Source organism: Sminthopsis crassicaudata, chromosome 1, assembly GCF_048593235.1.
Source record: "Sminthopsis crassicaudata isolate SCR6 chromosome 1, ASM4859323v1, whole genome shotgun sequence".
Classification (NCBI taxonomy): Eukaryota; Metazoa; Chordata; class Mammalia; order Dasyuromorphia; family Dasyuridae; genus Sminthopsis; species Sminthopsis crassicaudata.
In genome coordinates, this window is record NC_133617.1 from 60,831,492 (window position 1) to 60,853,005 (window position 21,514).

Sequence of the window (21,514 nt, forward strand, 5' to 3'; positions counted from 1 at the left end):
TTCTACCTAATACAATTCCTTTTAATAATTACTTTCTGTGACTATCTCCAGTTGATCTTGTATAATCTGTTGGGGCATAGCTAGTTGCATGTCTTCTCCCCATCCTATTGTCGACTTGAGCAAACTTCTCTTTTGTACATTGAACAATATAACATACAACAGTATGAACTGCTTAAATACTTAACTGACTTGTAACCAGAGACTCTAGAAGATCCTCTCAACCCCAAATATTTGACATGTAGAACAATGATTTATTGCATATTTGTGGTCTGAGGACCAACCTATATTAGAAGGTTATAATCAAACATTTAATAAGTGCTTATTATGCACATTGTATTCTAGAGATACAAAAGAAATTGGTTAAAAATGGTGTTCTCTTCCCCTCTAGAAGCTTAGAATCTAACAGGGGGGAGACATGTTGACAAATGTATAGATTATAATAATTAACAAAGGGAAGGCACTAGAATCAAGAGAGGTTGAAAAAGGTTTTTTAAAAAGATAAGATTTGCTTGGAACATAAGAAAAAGCTGGGAAAGTCCAGCAGGCAAGGTGGAGGAGAGAAAGCATTCCAGGTATAATCAGAAAATGTGCAAATTGAGAGATGGAATGTCTTTCTTATGGAACATAGAAGTCACTGGAGTCACCAAAAAGTTGTAAGAAGACTGAGAAAAGGTATGTGTAAGGGGATCTTTAGACTGTGAAGGAATTTGAATGCCAAATAGGATTTGTGTTTGACTCTGGAGTTTGAGTATAATTGGGGATTATGAGTGGGGGTAGGGGTAGGATATATGATTGTGCCTGTGTTTTTAAAAAATCACTTTAGTAACTGATTGGAGGTCAGAAGATAGGAGGAACATGTTCCAACCACAGAGCAGACTAATGCAATAGTCTTAGTATGAGGTTATTAGGACCCTGCAGTAGAGTAAAGGCAGTGTCAGATGGGGAAAAAAACATCTTAAGGAACAAGAATCCTGTGCCTGTGCTTGGTAAAATTTTTAGTATTAAAATTATTAAAGTAGTTTTCCTGATTTATTGATATATCATGAAGTTTTCAACTTTTATTTTTTTTTTAACATTCTTTTTAAAAAAAAAAATCTGAATTCCCTATTTTCTCCCTCCCTTTCTCCAGCCTGTTTTAGAAGACAAAACATGATGTCATTTCTGCCTGTGAAATCATGCAACATATATTTCCATATTAATTATGTTGATGAAATTTTTTACAAAACAGCCAGAAAATTAAAAAATAAATAAAGCAACAGGTTAACTACATTTCATTTTGCACTCAGAGGTAGCATTTTTCATTATGAGTTTTATTCTTTTATAAAGATTCAGAGTAACTTAGTCTTTTACTGTTGATCATTGTTACAATCTGTTTTTGTTGTGTAAATACAATATTATTGTAATATGTGTTTTAGAATATATATATATTAGTTGTTTATGCTAATGTTGAATCATTCTTACATCATTGATAAAAATCACTTTGATTATAGTGAATTAGTTTTAGAATAAATTCTAAAGTCTTTTAACCAAGATTTTATTTTAAATTATTTGTTTCCATTAATGATTTTGCTTTGTAGTTTTTTTTCTTTGTGTTATCCTTCCCAGTATTAGTTTAGAATAATTTGTGGAATATAAGTATTATTATGTTCTTCATTTTAGTGGTTATTTGAAAGAAGTTAAAATTACAAGAAAATTACATCTACACTTAGATGGCATAGTGGATAGAGTACCAGTCCTGAAGTTAGAAGGACCTGAGTTCAAATTTGGATTCAAATAGCTAACACTTACTAGCTGTGTGATCCTAGGCAAGTCACTTAACCCCAATTGCTTCAGGCGCCCCCAAAATAATAATAATTACAAAAAAGAGAGAAGTACATTTCAGGGGAACTCTTCCTGTTCCTCCCCCGCCTTTTTTTTTTTTTTTTTTTTTTTTAATTGAAATACATTAATTAAATGATCTGTATTAAGCGTAGCTTGCAACAGACTTTTTTTTTTTTTTTTTTCTAAAAGGGAGAATGTGGAAAGAGGAATATTTTGGAATTGGACTGAAGTAGGGTAGATGGTAGCCAAATTGTAAAGGCACTTTCTATGTCAGCCTGATAAATTTGTATTCTATCCTAGGACCAATTGACACAATAGACCACAAGATTTTTGAATAGGGTAATGACATGGTGATGTATATTTTCAGAATTTTATAGCTGGTTTGATATAGGAAAATGAGAGAAGAGTCAAGAATAGACTTAAAAGTTTGAATATTGGCAATTACAGGGTTGTTGTGTCCTTAACAGAAATAGAGAAATTTGTAGAAGGGGGAATTAAAGGACCAAATGAGTTGAGTTGTATTTAGAACATGTTTAATTTGAAATACCATGGAACCATCCTGGAATTATCAAAATTCTAGATTCATACTCCTGACTTGTGGTTTTGTTTGTTTTTCTTCATAACTCCAGTGTTATAAGTATAGTAACAACTTAATTTGGTGTGTGGTTATACGTGGGTCTATGGGTATGACATAAGTTTACAAAGAACTTTTTTCACAATAATATTTTCAGTCATACTTGTTGAACCTATAGATTCTGCATTTCATTAACATTAATTGCATTTCATAATTTCTTCCACACTCGATGTTTTCATCCTTTTTATATTAACAGAAAATGACTCATTAAAAAGCATATATTAACATTCATTTTCTATTGTATTTTTATTTTGTTATATTTTAATCTGCTTTTTAGCATTTGCAAGCTTCCTATTTTGATCTCTGCTTTAGAGCATTGATAGCACAAAATTTTAAAAGGAGGAGTATATTCCATTTAAGTGCTTAACTGAACTGACCTTTAGAAGTAATGATTTCCATTATCTCCAAATATATCTGTCTTAAGTCATCCTTTCATATGTAGGTAGTAGTAGCCTCTTATAAAAATATTTACCTGCTAAAAGGAGAAATTTGTTGGTTATTGTTTTTGGTGGGAACTCAGAACCTGACTCCACTCTGACCTGAAAGTTCATTCCTCTTCTTTCCAGAAGCCATGGACTAGGCTTTTTTAATACCTACTCCTGAAGAAAATTTATACCACTTGTAGTTAAATACTCTCTATTAATTCAGGTTTTCCAAGATCTTAACATCTAAGAGTTGAACCTCACTTTATGTATTATATGACACATTGTGCCTCATCTGTCTCTGAGCAAAGAGCTAGCTAGCCTTTTGGAAATAAGAGGAGGGCATCCCTGGTCTTGGTGATGAGATCTGATTTTATATTATAATTTCTATTATATTCCTTAATTATTATCTTGAGTGAGCTTCTCACTGAGATTTTTTCTAATTTGTAAGTAAGCATCTCATGGGTTCATTTATGAGCATCAAATGAGATAATATACATATATTTATTCTGCCTCCGAATACCTACTTAACAGTAGCTAACTCATGAACCGTCTATTTTTACTGTTCTGTTTTATAGATCAATACCTTATCTTTCATTTTAATTGTTTATATTTTAGAAAGTCCAGAACTTTTTGATCATCATTGTATTCTTAAAATGACTTGCATGGAAAGGTGTTCAATAAACATTCATTTTAGATAATAGAATGATTAAATCAAAATTGCTCTTAACTTCACCACTAATAATATATAATTTGTTCCATTATAATTCTTTTCTAAAGGATCAGAGAAATCTCTTGAAAAGGGTATGCTGAAATCTAAAAAACTGTTGTACAATGCCCGTCAATCCTAAACTTGTTTTGAAGTAAAAAACAACATGGAATTAAATATAACATTACTATTTTGAAGTAGCAAAAGACAAGCAGATAATAGTAACAGCAATAGAACACTTTGATTTGGCTGCACAGAACCATAAAGACTAGAAGCATGAATTACAAGGTTCTTACTTCTGTAATAATATATTTTCTTAAATAATATAAATTTTCTTTCCCTGTCTCCTCTTTTTTCTAATTTCTTTTGCGAGAGAAAATTAATCAAAATTACTCTAAAAAACCTTTAGGTGAGTCTATTTTATGGATGACACACTATAATGAGATTGTTAACCTCAGCATTTCCTCCATTTAAAAAGCTTATAACGGATCAATACCTCCTCATCATTGTTTTTCTCTCAATCCTTCATGAAAGATTTGCCAACTATTAGAAGGTTTATTTATTATTCTTATTCTTTTAGTATTTGTTTGTGCCACTGCAACATCTTTGTCTGTTACCATATTGGAGGGATTTAAAAATTTCATTTAAAAATTTCATCTTGAGTTCATTTTCTCTGTATTAGGATTTAGGTATGATTTTTTTTTTTTTTTATCAGTCCTCTGGAATTGGTGGTTGCTCATTGCATTAATTCCTTATAATTTTTTTTTAATTACTTATTCCTAAATAAGCAATAGGCTATTTGGTCTCTTAACATAATTTCTTACACCTCAATAAGCAATAGGGCACTTACATACCCTAATTTGTACAGATGCTCCCCAGTCATATAGGTGGTAGTTTCCAGGTTTTGGAAAAACGGTTATAGCACTGTTATAAAAATTTTTACACGTATAAAACTTATTCCTTTTTTTTTTTTTTTTTTTTCTTCTTCTCCTAAATCTCTTTATGGTATAAGAAGTCTATTGGATATTCGTGGCTTAGCTCCCAAAGTTACAATTGATTATTTTCTTCATCAGAGTTCTATAGTAATATAGAATTTTGTTCATTTTCTTTTGTTACTATGAATATTGTATAAATTGATCTCCATGTTCTTTTTGCCTTCACTATGACTTAGTTTGAACAAATTCTTTATATTTTCTTTGTATTCTTTCTAGTTGTCATTTTTATGACACAAAACATACAATTACATTTTTACACTACAGTTCGCCCAGCCATTCTGGAGTCTGTGAGCATGTAACATCTTTCCCTGTAAAGCACAGCATACATGTAATTCATAATGCTTTCCTCGTTATTGCTACTGAATTTATTGCTCATCAACTGCAGTAAGTGTTCAGTGCTGACAAAATAAATCCTTCAAAATTTGTTTTTTTCTGTTACATTTATTAGTTAAATATGGCGGAACTGGATTGTAAACTAATTACCCTAGAGATTTGGCTGATACAGTTCTGTAGGTTTTATGGGGTTGTTCACTGTATAATAAAATTAATGCTTAATGTTTCTTTTTGTTTGTTTGTTTGTTTTTTTGTTTGTTTTTGTTTTTTTTTGGCAGAGTTCCTAGTGGAGAATGCAATGGGATCAATAGCATGTCTGTGGAGAGTGGCCCTGGGACAAGACTGAGAAATTTACCAGTAATGGGGGATGGACTAGAAACTACACAAATGTCTACAACGCAGGCCCAGGCCCAACCCCAACAAGGCAGCACTGCAGGCAGTAATCCCCCACCCCCAGAGACTTCCAATCCTAACAAACCCAAGAGACAAACTAACCAACTGCAATATCTGCTCAAAGTGGTGCTTAAGACGTTATGGAAACATCAGTTTGCGTGGCCTTTTCAACAGCCTGTGGATGCAGTCAAGTTGAACCTCCCTGTAAGTACCATGGCCTGAACACTTTCAGCTTGCCACATTTTAGCCAGTTAAAACAACTAGAATGGTTATTCTGTATTTATTTTTCTGGTGCCTCCCAGAGAAATTATTCTCTAAGAGTTTAACAGTATGACCATTCTATTTATCTGAGTGATTTTAGGGTGGTTTTTGAGCATTTATTATGTCAAACATTATTCCAGGCATTGGGGGAGTACATGAAACAGAAACTTAAATTCTATAATTATGAACCAGATTCTAATGGGAGAATCAAAAAGCCAAAATGCATTTACAAAGTAAAATACAAAATAACAAAGAGTTAGTTTGGGAGGGTATGTACTAACAATGTACATTGTAGAATGTAGAGATTCATTATAGACACTGTCATCTGAGCTGTTATCTTTGATAAAAAGAAGGATTTTTGAAATGCTAGATGAAAAGGGAGTTGTAAATGCATGGAGATTGAAAAAGGTATGTGAAAGGCCAGTTGTGCAAGAGTAATACCCAGTGACTTTAGAAAAAGTGGTCGACAGTTAATGAAAGGCATTAATAGAAGTTTATAGTTTTAGGAGCAGTAGCAGAGCTTCTAGAGTTTATTAAGAGGATAATATAGTCATTTGTGCACAATACAAATCATTTTGCAGAAAGAAGCAGAATGGTTAAAAAAGAAAGAAAGAAAACAGGAAGAATGATTAAAAAACTGTTGCAGTAATCCAGGCAAAAAGTGATTTAGGGTACTATATAAGTTGAAAGAAGGGATTGGATGATGTTAGTAAAAATTGCAAGATTTGTCATTTGATAGATGTATGAGGTAAAGGAGACTGAGAAGATGATTCCATTTTTAAGATATTAGGATATTAGAAGGTGTTGCTTTTGACAGAAATAGGAAAGTTTTTAAAAGGGGAGGCTGTACTAGAAAAATTAATGAATTCAGTTTTGGACATGCCAATCCTGATATGTCCAATAGACAATTGTTACTGCAGGATTGAAGTTCTTGAGGAGACACTAGAGCTGGATATCCAGGTCTCTGAATCATTTCTGTACTAGTGATAGTTAAATGGGAACTCATGAGTAATTTCTGCAAGAGAGAAAATAGAGGAATGAGAGATAAGGGCCTGGGACAGAATCTTGGCAAGTATCCATAGTTACAGACGTCTGTGAACGATGAGCCAAAAAAAGGATGGAGAAAGAACAGATAAAAGAATAAATAAAAGGTTATTTCACATATACATAGAGAGGAGATAGTTCTTATACCTAAGAGCAGTTAGCAATATATTGAGTGCAGCAAATAAATTGGAAAGGATGAGACCTAAGAAAAGATTATTCACTTTTGCAATTTAGTACATCATTAGCTATTTAGCAAGAGCAGTTTTAATTGAGCATTTAGCTCATGTATCAAATTTCAGAGGTAAAGTGAGAGGAGGTAGGGTTAGAAGCAGCAATTATATAGATAGCCTTTTCTAAATAAGAAAGGGAAGCAAGAGCTTGTTTTATACTTGATTGTAGAATCTAATGAAAATTTTTTTGAGGAGAGAGAACTTGAACATATTTGAAATAGCAGTAAGAAAACAATTAGAGATAAGGAAAGAGTAGTTTGGAGACAATGTAAGTATATGAGAATGAAACTTTGAGAATATCGTTTTCAATAGCATTGAGGCATGAAGATGGAACACAGAAAAAAAAAGAAATGATACAGTAGCCTGTTAGAATTATAATCTTTTTAAAGTTTTCCTATGGTTTATTGCTTTGGTTTGAATTTTCTGAGAAACTTTATGATTTTACTACATTTTCCCTTCATTTTTATCCTTGTAGGTGTTTCCCAGCAGGGATAAACAGAAGAGGTGAAGGGGGAGGAGGGGGGGGGGGCAGGAGGAAGCCCAGGAAAGGTTTCTTTGAGGATTAGGTCATGTTGTTTTTCCTTCCTGGTTGTTGTGTGGTATGTTTTTTCAGAATATAGATAAGCAGGATCATAAGAGCCTGCAAACTCTGAGAATCCAGAGAGGAAAGGCTTTTCTTTTTTAACTGTATTGAAATCATATAGTTTAACATTATAGTCATTGCTGAGTACTTCTGTACCTTTGATTGTATCTACATCTTTTCTTTGAGATTAGGGTCATAGTATTCAGTTATTTTCCTTCATGTTCTATTAACTACAAATAGTTTTTATGGTCTGGGTACTTATTACTAATTTTAAAATATTCTTCCAAATTCTTCATTTTTATAGCATAATATTGCATCATTCCTTTACTCCAATTTGTTTTGCCATTCTCTAGTTGGTAAGCACCCATTTATTTCACAAAATGTGCTATACATACACCCCTCTTTTTGTGTTGGACATCTTTAATCTGTATAACCAGTAATAGGATCTGTTGATTAAAGAGTATGAAGAGTTGAACCACTTTTTTTGGCCTAATTCTGTATTTTATGGAATGGTTTGACTAATATTAATATATAAAAATTTGCCTGAGTGTTATTTGTATTGAAAAGGAAAAAGTTAAAATAACTAGGTTGTAGAAAGGAGAAAGTTTATAGAAAAAAACTTTTGGGCACAACTCTAAATTAAGAAGATGATACTGTGTGAAAGACTTAAGGGACAAATCTAATAGGGCAAAAGTTGTGAGTGTATTTTAACTGTTTAGTGGGTAAAAGTTGTTTGTTTTCCCCTCTATACAGATTAAATGACACTGCCTTCTTGTTTTCAGCTCTTACACTTCTAGTATTAAATCTTTTTCCTCTGAAAAATTTTGAACTGAGAGTGATATGGGTAGACTTGTGTTCGATGATAATTATTTTGACAGATACAGCAGTATAAATTGAAGCAGCAAAGCTTGGAAGCAAACAAGTGTCCCTTTTGTCATCTATTTAGTTTCATATTTTGTACATTTTTATGTTGTGTTATTGTTGGTGATTTTGGTATTTAAAATGGCTCCCAACAGCAGTATTCCTAAACATTATGAAGACTGTTTAAGTTTTATGGATAAAATATATGTATTAGATAAGTTTCATTTAAGCAGGAGTTACAGTGCTGTTGGCTGTGAGTTTAAGTCAACCAACAGTATGGTGAATTTCTTTCATTTTTCTATGTGTACCAATCTACTAGTGAGGATATGTGAAAAAGTAAATGTTGTGTCCAGAGGTTTACATCCCAAGAGTGATAAGTTCATAGTTTGTTTATATTCTGCTTCTTTGTATCTTTACCCCTGAGATGTTTGTGATTTTTGATGATTATTGAAGGAAAATTTATGACAACTGAGACAGATAACACTGTAGCAAAATTTTGAAGGAAAAAAGGAATTCTAAATAAGAAAAGCTACCCTCATAAGTACTGTTATTATTATCTCCATTTTACAATTGATTTCCCCAGGATCATACAGCTAGTAAATTTCTGAATTGGAATCAGTTACCTCTCTTTTCTCAACTTAGTCATTGACTTCCTTGTACATCAAATCAGGCCGTGTGTATACCACCTGCTCTTTTTCCTTCTTTTCTCCCCTAATTCATCAGTTTCATTTCATCTTTTAAGATTCTGCCCTTGACTGGCTTCCCTGTAGAAGTGTTTAGTTTTACACCATTAAATCCTACGTGTACTCTTTTTTATGAAATCTATTTAAAATGTCACATTACTAAAATTTCCTTTTAAGTTGGAAGTGTCAATTTTTTATCTCTAAGGTTCTCATTTCCTTTCTACCAACCATTTCATTTTTGGTCAGAATCTAATCTAAAATAACTGTTCTTCCTTTTTTTTTTTTTTTTTTTTTTTTTTTTTTTTTTTTTTTTTTTTTTCATTTTTCTTTATCCTTTTATTTTTAGAAATTTATTTAGTATTTTATTTTTCCCTAATTACATGGTAAAACTATTTTTAATTTTTGGTCTTAAAACTTTGAATTCCAATTTCTCTTCCTTCCTTCTTCCCTCATTAAAAAGGCAAGTAATTCAATAAAAGTTATATATGTGTAGTCATGCAAAATATTTCCATAATAGACATATTGTAAAGGAAAGCAGATCAAAAAGAAAAATGAAGAAAGTAAAACAAGTATCCTTTCATATTTAGACATTATCAATTCTTTGAGGATGGATAGCATTTTCATTGTAAGTTGTCTTAGATCATTATATTGCTGAGGGTAGCCGAGTTATTCATAGCCAATCATCTTACAGTATTTCTGTTAATTTGTAGTCCATTTCACTTTGCATCAACTCATGGAAGTCATTCTAGGTTTTTCTGAGATCATCATGTTCATCATTTCTTCTAGCTAAATAGTATTCCATCATCGTCACATACCACAGTTTGTTCAGCCATACCCCACTTTTTTCTTCTCTGGAACTGTGATGAAGGTGTCCTGTAGCTGCAACTTTAGTTTTTCCTCCTCATCCTGGTACGGGGACATGGATCTGGGGATGTATAAAGTAACAGAATCCTGCCCCCAGTGCCAGCAAGATAACCTCTGTAATCTCCATCTGACCTCATGTTCAACCTCTTTCCATCTGTGGACTGAGAGCAGCTACTGCCATTGCTGATTTCAGTGGCACCCAAGGCCTGTTCCTGGTTTGTTGGGGATTAGGCTTGTGTACTTCACTCTTATCCTGATGCAACAAACCTTTCCTGTTGACCTTCTGAGTTGTCGTGGGCTGCAAAATTGTTTCAATCAGTCTTTTTGTGCATTCTACTATTCTAGAAGTTGTTTAGAGTCATTATTCACAGGTATTTGAGAGATTTTGTAACCTTTATTCCACCATATTGGTACTTCGCTTCCCTCCATTTTTTGAAGGATTAAATAATCATTAAGACAAATTAAAAAATAGTAGCTGGTTTGCTTTTGGCCCAGAGCATTGCAGCAGATGTTTTAATAATTGAAATACCCTGTCATTACAATAGCATGCCTCTGTGCCAGTTTAGTAATTTGTTTCCTTCAGTCCTGTTTATTTTTTGTTTGGGATGTCTTTAGAAAACTCTGACAGTAACATTTGTTTCTAGATTCACTAATCTTTACCCAGTGTTTTCTGTTTTCTATTATGCTTCCTTGCTCCTATTTCTGGATTTACTGAAATGAACTTTATAGCATATAGATTTACTCAAGATGTTCTCTCCTCTCCCCCGACCTTTTTGTTTTTTGTCTGTCCCTGTATATTTGAAAGTTGGTATATTCTTTAAGAGTCAAATATTCCATTCATGGGTCTCATCCTATCAAATTCTAGCAACACTCAATGAAGTTAAATTCAGCTCTGTGTAGTAGGATTTACTTAATCTTGTTTGTTTCAGTTAACTTTGTGTATTTATGTGTAGTATACAGCCACGGGTTTTTAGACTTTTATTTTCTTCTTTATTTCTTAACTGTATTTGTAGGACTTAAGTTAGGTGGGCTGTTCTTCCACACCATAATCTTGTCTTTCTAGTGTTTTAAGCTATTGTCCAGAAACTAAAATCCAGTTTTCAGATACCATCTTAAACATCTCTTCACTTACTATTACCTTTTTATTGGAACTATAATTGTCTTTGAGCCCAGTGATTTCCATAACAATTTTGACTTTCACATCTTCATTTGGCCGGGGGGGGGGGGGGGGTAACTTTAATTATCTTTAGCATTGCTGTTATCTGTACTTTATACATGGGTTTTAACTTTTATATTGCCCTCTTTGCTACTATAAAAAGTCCTGCTGATTACAATAGTTATGCCCATTCACAACTTCACCAAAATGCGTTTGTATCTTTCCATATCTCTTTCAAGCACTTATTTCTTTCTTTTTTTTTCTTCTTGGAATCTTTGCCAGTTTCTAGTGATATTTGGGACATTGTCATTAATAGATTGTACCTTTTCTTTTGGTGTTTGTTCATTTATCTTTATTGTACACATATCAAAATATTTGATGCAAATAATTTTTTCCCAATTGGCCTCTTCTCTTCTTGCACATTTGATAATTTTGATTTTACAAAAGCTCTTGAATTTCATAATTTCGTGTAATCTAAAGCATGTATTTTATCTTTTGTAGTTGAACCTGTTATCTATAAGCTGTTACTTACAATGCTTTTGTGAGAGGAAAAATAGATATTTAAGTGCTGAACAGTATAATAGAAAGAGCTAGATTTGGAGTCAAAAAATTGTGAATTTCAATCCTTATTCTGCTATTTTCTATCTTGAGAAATCAGTTTACCCTTTTGGAAACTACTTTTCATATTAACATATTTAGGGAACTGAACTTGTTGACCTTCAGACCATATATAATCTTCCTGCCTCTGGTACTCCCAATTCTCTCAGCAAGTGACAGAGCTTAGATAGAGTTCAGTTCTTCTAATTTCTTGTCTTTAATTCTCTGTGGCTATTCCTTTTGATAGTCTCTACCAGATTCTGGAAATCATTCTGAATAATAAACAATTCTAGAATTATAGCACTTTTAGTATTCTAAAGGTTGGCTAGTACTGACATTTTAATGGAATTAATCATATTTTCTAGTTTCCTTTTTCTTAGCAAATTAGAAATAAAACTCCAAATTCATAGTTGCTTATAACCTTTGTTACCTTTTCTTATTATCCAATATAGAGAATAAGCTTTGATCAAGCAGTTTCTCACCATCCTACAAATACTCCTTTGCATCTCCTTATTTGAATTTCCTATCCATCTTGTCTCCAAATATCTCTTTTTAACAATACTCTTGCGTGATCTTTTAAAAAAAAATAATTATATTCACACTTTTCTTTAAAAAAAAAATTACTACTTCTCTAAACTGTACTACTCAGTATAGTCAGACAAAACAGGTTTAAGAAATAGGTCTTTGATATCTGATAGGGGAAGCCAGGTGGTACATTGGATTTAGTGCTCTGGAGGAAAATCTGAACTGATATTCATCCTCAAATACTTATCAGCTGTGATCCTGGGCAAATCACATAACCCTGTTAGCCTTAGTTTCCTCATTTGTAAAATGGCTTAAAAAAGTAAAGAGCAAACCATTCCTGTATCATGGTCAAATCCAGTGATTATGCCACTCTAAGAATTTAGGCAGAATTTTCCTTGTTCATGACAATTTCTCCTTGACTTATGAACCTAGTGAGTTATCAAGCTTCTTTCAAAAAACTACTGTGCCACCTTCTAAACTGTTAAAAGTCATTTAAAAAATATAATACTAACACTCAAGTTTGTATTTTGCCAGGGAAAACATAAATGAATATGTAAATATCTATAAAATATTAAAGAATTAATGTAAAGTTATCCAGTGTCTATTTAGTGACATAGCCACCTTTAACTTGACAGTACATGTTTATTTCATAGGAGCTCCAGGAGAAACCTATAAGTGAGTTATATTCATTTTATAGATAAAGAAACTAAAGTTGAAGTGACCTATGCGTAGTCAAACACAAGACTTGTATATATATGACATTAAATTCAAGCTTAGGCTTCCTTCTCTTTTGAGTCCTGTTGCCTTTTCATTTGTTTCATTCTACTTCTGATTTGGAGTGGTATATGTGATATATAATCATTCCAAGAGTTCTTTTAGGTATAACTAGAAAGATTACTCTGGAAGATCAGCATTACATAGTGCTATTAGCTGGTTAGTTTGTATATTGGTAAGAAAAAAAACAGGCATTGCATCTGTGTATTCTCTATTCTTGAATGTGCTGAAATGTTGCAAAAATAAACATTTAAAAAATTGTCCCCACAATTTTTGCCATTCAAACTATTTCTCCCTCTCCTTTCGCTAGAGGCTTGAATTCAGGCTACTCACAATAGGATACTATGGACTGGAAACAAAGCAATCTTTACTTATGTTGTATTGACATTTTGCTCTTTTTATTCACCAGGACTATTATAAGATTATTAAAACGCCTATGGACATGGGAACAATCAAGAAGCGCCTGGAGAATAACTACTACTGGAATGCTCACGAATGTATCCAGGACTTTAACACGATGTTTACAAATTGTTACATCTACAATAAGGTAGGATCTCCATGGCTCCTTTCTGAAGGGAAATCTCTGGGTCTATTGTCATTTGACAGGTTTGTTACTTGGGTTTCTTTGTGGGTTCATTTTCTTTATTAATTCAAGAGATAGGATGACTGCGGGCTTAACCACTGATATCTCAAGTGACTATTCACATAGTCTTCCTTAGGATAATAGGTAGAAAGATGTTGAGTGTTTAAATAAATTTTAATGTGACTTCTTTGATTTTTGGGTATCCTCCAGGATGAGGTTTTATTTAATGATGTGGTGGTGTTTTAATTACAGTGTTGAGTTTATGTTCTGGTGCCCTTTCAATTCTTATTCTGCCCCATATCCTTTCTGTTAGGTTGATGCTAAGAAGAATATAGGTGACCTTTTAAAATGATAGAATATAAAATTTGGAACTGGAAGTAAGCTTAGAGATGCCCTCGTTCAGCTTCTTCATTTAATAAAATAAGGCTCAGAAAAGTGACATGACTTGCTCAGGATCATAGAGGCTTGTAAATAGCATGGAGACAATAGAAATCTAAACCCTCTGAATTCCTGTCTAGTGTTCTTGGCAATACATTTCATTTAGATAATTTAATGTGTCAATATTTTCTTTTTAGAAAGCTTTCTTTCTAATGACTGCCTCAACAGAAAAGAATGTAAACTGAAAAAGAAGCAGGGACAGGAGGAGGATTTTTAGCAATCTCAGATGAATGTTTACTCCACATTACTACAGTTTCTTCAGAATTGGCCATTTAAAAATTTTTGCTTCATTGTAGTCCATCTATGAAGCAGAAGGCTTAGCTCCTTCCTGACAGAGAAATTAATCTTCTCCATTTACATTTCATTTCGGTGCAGAATTTAGTGGGGAAAACCTTAGCACTTTAGTCTCCCTTCCAAGAAGAGAGGAGAGATGGGTTTGTTTGATCAATTGCATTTGAAAATAGTCCCCATCGAAAATTCTCTACACTGGTAAATAGTTTTTCTCCTCTTATTCACCTTCTCCCTCCCCAGGTATTGTTTTAAAACACAACAATGTAAGCACCTCTTAAATTTTTAAGAACTGCGTATACAGATTTCAAGTCTTGTGATTGCAAAACAATCACCAGATTGACAAACATAGACTTCAGTATCTGCGTAATATTGTGTGTACCACAGAAATAGTATTATTTAGCACATCACTGAAGCTGAAAGAGACATTTGTAAGCTCATCTAGTCCAGTCTTTTATTATACATATGAGGAACATGAGGCTTCTTCTGAAAAGGGAAATGACTTTCGCTGGAGTTCTATAGCTTAGTGTTAGTGGAGGAATTTTACCGCAAATCTTGAAATACCAAATTCATTTCTCAATTCTACCAAGCTAGTGACATCTTCTCATTTAGAACCATTCCTCAGAGTCACAGTTGAAGAAAGGGCACAGAAAAGAACTACTTTGATAAGCTGATGTCCTTAGTAAAGCCCCTAACTAGGAAAATTAAGAAGAGGAAAAGAGTCTCTTAACTTGGGGTTCCTTTTTGAAAAATGTTATTGCATAATGTTTAGAAAAGCAACAGTGTAGGGTGCTGGATCTTGGGGCTGTACACATTGGAGTGCTGGGTACGGAGCTGTCACTTGGTTTGCTATGGTGTGGACAGTGCTGCCTGACTCACTCACCATATGTGTCTCGTTAATCCAGCCAGGAGATGACATAGTCTTAATGGCAGAAGCTCTAGAGAAGCTCTTCTTGCAGAAAATCTCTGAATTGCCCCCAGAAGAAACTGAAATCGTAATAGTCCAGGCAAAAGGAAGAGGACGTGGGAGGAAAGAAGCAGGTAGAGTAACTGGTGCTGACCGCCTCAGACACTCCCTTCTTTGCTCCAGGAGCGACCCCACATTACACATCTAACAGTCATTTCAGTAATGTTCTATGTGGGAAACTGGAAAGTCTAGTGCTTTTGGCAATCTGTGACTCATTTCAGTTATAAAAGTTGGAAAACAGCTCATCTGTTTCCTCTTCTCTCTCTCTGTGTCTGTCTGTCTGTCTCTCTCTCTCTCTTTCCTGTAAGGCTTTAAGAATTAAATTGGGGGGTAGGAGGGATTCTTTCAGGGAGTTCTGAAGTACTACTTTGATGCCAAAATCTTGAGGGGAATTTGTTACCCCTAAATAAACATAATTGTTACCCTTGAGATCTTCTGTTGTTTTAAACTCATGGGACAGAGCAGGAATTACGGTGTTCTTTTTGCACTTACAGATATTTTTTCCACATGACATAGTTTTAAAATGAGAGACATTGGCTAAATTTGATATTTCTCATCATTAGCATTGGTAAAAGTTTACCAATCCTTGGTTGGTATTATGTTATTTTTGACAAAAGTAGACTGAGAGAATTTTCTGAAACCAGATAAGTGCAGGTCAAAGATTGGAACTCCCTGGTATATTAGATTTAATTCTATGTTGTTTGTTTTCAATTTGGAAATGTGAATGTGTGCATGCATGCTTGTATGTATGTATATACATGCATGCATGCATATCTTACTATTTTTTCCTCAGATCCTCCATGTCGGACCTTACCTTAAAACTTAAAAGTTCACCTGGAGGAATAGAGCATTTAAATTGTTAGTTGCAGTTCTTAATTGTATGTAAAAGATATTTTTAAAATTGTTGCTTTTCTATATCTATTAGCCCCAATTTATATAAGTATCATTTTTGACATTTTAAATCCCAGGAAAATTTAAATGTGTTTTATTTAACAATCAGATGTTTTTAAAAACCCTTTTAAATTCAATTCTGTTGCTCATTAGAATGTTTGGCTGGTGCTACATTCCAATGGACTACCTGGTAGAGGCGATACTTGAACATCAAAAAGCAACTTACAAGAATGGCAAAAATAAAATCTTTTGTATTATATGTTGATTATATATATATTTGGGTGCATGCATGCATTTGATTCTATACTCTTCAATTCTAAAACTAAGATGGCATAAGCTTAGGTAGTAGAGAAGCATTCCATAATGTTACAGAAGTTAGGAAAATTGGTGTTCTTTCCCTAGAATTGGTGGTGGTGAAGTTTTTCCTCCGCCATGTCTGCCTATTTAAATGGTTTAAATTGGAACTAAATAATTTTGTCTTTTATATTCAAAATATAAATGTGCATATTGCCCATTTCCATTGATTTTCTTCCCTCTTTCTCTCGTATTCCCCCAGGTAAAGCTCTTAATTAAAAAAAGATTTTAGGGGAAAGTAAAATTTTACTTTAAAAATTCTGAATTCCGCAAACTTCAGGCAATTATTGTGTAGAAGATACTATAGTAACTACTAGAAAAAAACAAGTAAAACTGCTTGCCATCAAGGAACTTCTGTCTATCAGGGAAGACAACTAGTTTGGCAAATAGACAAACTGTTTAATATTCTCTGGCTCCTAATTTAAGTTTTAATAATGAAAATTATGCATTTAATTGCCAGAAAGGACTCTTTTCTTAATTTTTTTTTTAATAACTGTCTGATTAAGCTAAAATGAACTTTGATTTTACCCATTCAGTTTACAAGAATACAATGCTATTAAGTAGAAATGGGAATATAAAACTCCTAGGCTTTTATCCAAGACCAGCATTGAAGGGGAACCAAAAACACTTAAGCTAAAGAAAAGCCTTGAAAAAGGAAATGTTTCCAAAAATAACTTCAGTAAAATTTTTATGAATTCACCTTCAATCACCAATTTTCCCTCATTTTTATATCCTTAAAATATCGTTTCTTTCAAACATAATTCAGGTGTTAACATCCATTTGATGCCTTTCTGGATCTCCCCAGCTGCTTGAAATGGTCCTTTTCTCTCCCCAACCCACCCAACCCTCATCCTCCTCATCCACTCTCCCCTCCCCCCCATACCCCACTAAAAACCAACATTGTATTCTTTACATATATATGCTGTCTCTCTATTAGAATGTTAAATTTTTAAAATCAAGAATTGGTTGATTTTTGTCACTTAATAAATTTTATTTATGTATTTCTGCATAAGCTACTCTCTTTTTTACTTGGGATGTTTCTTCATCCAACTGATCCAAAAGTACTTTTTAAAATAACAACTTTATGTGGTAGTATTTCTGTATATAAAAACCATGCTTTCTTAAGGACACTATTTTCTGCTCACAGTCAGCAGCATGAAAGGATAATTCTATGAAACACCCTCAAGAAAGATTCTCAAGATCATAGGGAAATAATGAATTTCCTGAGGGGAGGGCACAGATTTGTATAAACACTTTTGTAAAATCATGTATGCTGAATTTTGCTATAATCTTGAGTATTCTCAGAAAGCCAGAGATTGTGTGATTTTTATATAGTAACATGTTGAGTACTGCTTATATTTAGTATTTTTAATCTTTTTTCTTATACCTACAAACTAAAATCATCTACCTTTCAATTGCATATAACCATTCTTTTCCTTTATTTTTGACAGTGACATCAAAACCTGGAGCCTCAGTGGTACCAAACACAACTCAAGCATCAACCCCACCCCAAACACAGACCCCTCAGCAGAATCTTCCGCCTGTACAAACGACTCATTCCTTTCCTGCTGTAACCCCTGATCTTATCATCCAGACTCCAGCAATGACAGTGGTGCCTGCCCAGACACTTCAAACTCCACCACCCCCACCCCCACCCCCACCCCCACCACCCCCACAGGTTCCTCAGCCAATTCAGACACATCCACCCATCATTGCAACTGCCCCACAACCTGTGAAGGTGAGTGACTTTGTTAATAAGTTAATAGAAAGTAAAATTAAGACATTTAGAGATTGTTCTCTTACCCTCTCAGAATCTCATCTTCCAAGATTACACTGACAAATTTAGTAGATGTATTTATGCTGTCAAAGTTTTATAATTCAAAAAAATTTACTGATGGTATTGAAGTCTAATAGTATTAATGTCAATTTTTTGTTTTGTTTTTTATATAATAGTAGTTTTTATTTACCAGATATATGTATGGATAATTTTACAACATTGACAATTGCCGAACCTTTTGTTCTAATTTTTCCCCTCTTTCCTCCCCTTTTCCCCCAGATGGCAGGTTGACCAATACATGTTACGTAGGCTATAGTATAAGTTAAATACAATATATGTATACATGTCCAAGCAGTTGTTTTGCTGTACAAAAAGAATTGGACTTTGAAATAGTGTACAATTAGCCTGTGAAGGAAATCTAAAATGCAGGCAGACAAAAATAGAGGGATTGGGAATTCTATGTAGTGGTTCATAGAAATCTTTCAGAGTTCTTTTGCTGGGTGTAGCTGGTTCAGTTCATTACCACTCTATTGGATCAGTTGGGTTTTCTTCATAGCCATATAGACATCTCTTTTATCAGTAAATTGCCACTTTTTCTCCTTTGACCACTGCATTTTCCATAGGTGTTAAGTTCTGAGTTTGTACATAGCAAGGAGATCTTTAAAGTTGTAGAATAGAAATGGAAAAGCATTCTAGTAGGCTAACGGGGCTTTTAATTAAAGGGTGATCATATATTGACTCAATTTCTAATATTGTCATTTGTATCTAGACAAAAAAAGGGGTGAAGAGGAAAGCAGATACCACCACACCCACCACCATTGACCCCATTCATGAATCACCTTCACTGCCCACGGAACCCAAATCTACAAAGCTGGGCCCCCGTCGGGAAAGTAGCCGCCCAGTAAAGCCTCCAAAGAAGGATGTCCCAGATTCCCAGCAACATACAGTAGAGAAGAGTAATAAAGTGTCAGAGCAATTAAAATATTGCACTGGCATCATCAAGGAGATGTTTGCCAAGAAACATGCAGCCTATGCTTGGCCATTCTATAAACCTGTGGATGTAGAAGCTTTAGGCCTGCATGATTATTGTGATATTATCAAGCACCCAATGGACCTGAGTACAATCAAAGTGAGTAATTGTTTAGGTGACAGCAATATATAGACGATTTGAGTGGGGAGAACTAAGAACTAGGACAATTTTTTTACCTGTTGAGAAATTCTTAATAAAGCTGCAAGTGCACAATGTTGATCTATTACTAACTGATACTTCACCATTTTGTTCTCAGGAGACCTCCTAGATTGACCTAATTCAATAATGTGGCAACAATATTTCACCCATGACATTTTCTAGTGTCTGGATAGTCATGCATAAAGTTGCTGAAGTTTCCCGTTTTCCATCAGCTGGTTCCCCCTGCTGGCTATTTTGAGATGGCTCTATGATAAAATGAGTTGCCCCTGTTTTGCTTCAGTATATGTCATGGATAGCTCACATTTCTGTAAGGATTATAAGACATATAAAGAGTTTTCTTCAAAAAAGCCATGTGAGCCGGCCTAACATATTTGTTAAGACATTTATAATTCATATTACAGTTAAAGTGGATTTATTTTATCCTGGATTTGACTGTCTAAGCCAGGATTCAAACTCAGATCCCTTGAAACTCCAAGTTCCGTATACTTTCTACTGTGTTAAACTCTTCATAGCATATTTCTTTTTCACATATTCATACTTTGCCTATACTTTGACTTTGCCCATGTTCCTAAATTCTTTTTCTGGTTATTTTTGTAGCAATGAGCAGCATTATTTCAGTTTTATAGGTATAGAATTAGGCACAGCAAAATAAAGGGATTTGCCTGTAATCAAATAGCTAAGTAATGGCCATAACAAGACTTAGAAATCACATTTTTTGACTTTTAATCCAGTTGTCATAGTTATCCAGAAGCATTAGTATGCTGAAAAGCGCAGAACATTTTTTCAGAGCAAGTACATGGTTGTCATCTTCAGTTGATTCTGCCCCTTACTATTCAAATGCAGAGTACTAATATCAGGTGTCAGGATAACTTAATGGATATTCTTTAAGGGTAAATTAAATATGCAATAGTATTTGCCATATTCCTTAAAAGTTGTCCTTTCCATTGGGCCTCGGGGGTGTATGTGGGGTGTGTGTGGGTGTGGGTGGGGGTGTTTGTGTCTGTGTTTGCATGGTATTAATTGTAACAATTTTTCTTTAGTCTAAACTGGAGACCCGGGAGTACCGAGATGCTCAGGAATTTGCTGCAGATGTCCGATTGATGTTTTCCAATTGTTACAAATACAATCCTCCTGACCATGAGGTAGTAGCCATGGCACGGAAACTTCAGGTGAGGATTTTAGGGAGTGTCATATTAATGATCTCCCTATTTAGTTTAAATAGATGTACAACTTGGAAACAATTTTAATTACTCCAGAACTTTGAGTTTGAGTGATGTTTATTTTTTGCTATAATGATTTAGAATAGAAAGATTTCAGAATGGGAGACAGCATGTAGTGGGAGACACTGAATTTGAAACCTGAGAACATAGGTTCAGACCTCAGCTCAGCTGCTTAACGCTGATATGACCTTGAACAAAAAGACTTTACTGATCTGTATCTTAGTTTCTTTTATCTTTAATTGTGGGAGTTGTGCTAGATAGCCTCAGAGGTCCTGTCTTTAAAATCATGATTTTAAGTGGAAGAATTAGTAAAGATCAATATGAAATTTATCCACAAACTAGAGACTTTGTTGACCTCTCTTGTTTTTATGGATTTGGGGATGGGAGAGTGGGGATTAACGAATAATTGTTACTTGATAATGGGTTATTTGAATCAGTTGAATTCTACTTTTAAATTGCATCTTTATAGAATAAAAGTATTTTAAATCTGGGCATCCTATGTCTAATTGGCTCTCTTGTTAATGTTCAAGTCAGAATAATATCTAGAAGAAGGTTCTGCTAGATGACCTAAGTATTTTAAATTTACAAAAACTTTGAAGTATTAGTGCATGATCATTGCAGAATTTCCTTACAGCCACATTTCCATTTGACATGTAAATCTTTCTAAGTATTGAAAACTAGGATTGTTTTTGAAGGCCTCAAATAAATCCACATAGATTTGTCACCTATGTGCATTCTGCCTTCTGGTTGTTTTTGTTGACTCATCACTAAGCTAAATTGGTTCTTCAATGATAGATATTTCATCTGTTCTAGTGTTATCAAACAATAAAAATGGGCTACCAAATTATACATAGGGATCAGAACTTTGACCTCCTCTTAGACTTAGAAAACTATATATTAGCCTTAACTATATTCTATTGTA

General features: G+C 33.8%; 1 protein-coding gene across 3 annotated transcripts in view; it reads left to right on the top strand.

The window, feature by feature from the left end:
* Positions 1 to 21,514, top strand: part of BRD4 (bromodomain containing 4) — a 139,755-nt gene that overhangs the window by 67,458 nt on the left and 50,783 nt on the right. For 2 of the 3 annotated variants that reach the window (XM_074306630.1, XM_074306638.1), the window contains exons 2-7: positions 5,193 to 5,511; positions 13,295 to 13,432; positions 15,100 to 15,235; positions 17,858 to 18,144; positions 18,953 to 19,312; positions 20,413 to 20,541. In XM_074306630.1, coding sequence (XP_074162731.1) covers positions 5,227 to 5,511; positions 13,295 to 13,432; positions 15,100 to 15,235; positions 17,858 to 18,144; positions 18,953 to 19,312; positions 20,413 to 20,541 — 1,335 coding nt within the window. In that variant the 5' untranslated portion in view covers positions 5,193 to 5,226. The remainder of the gene's footprint in view (positions 1 to 5,192; positions 5,512 to 13,294; positions 13,433 to 15,099; positions 15,236 to 17,857; positions 18,145 to 18,952; positions 19,313 to 20,412; positions 20,542 to 21,514) is intronic. The other variant, XM_074306647.1, reaches the window with a different exon arrangement.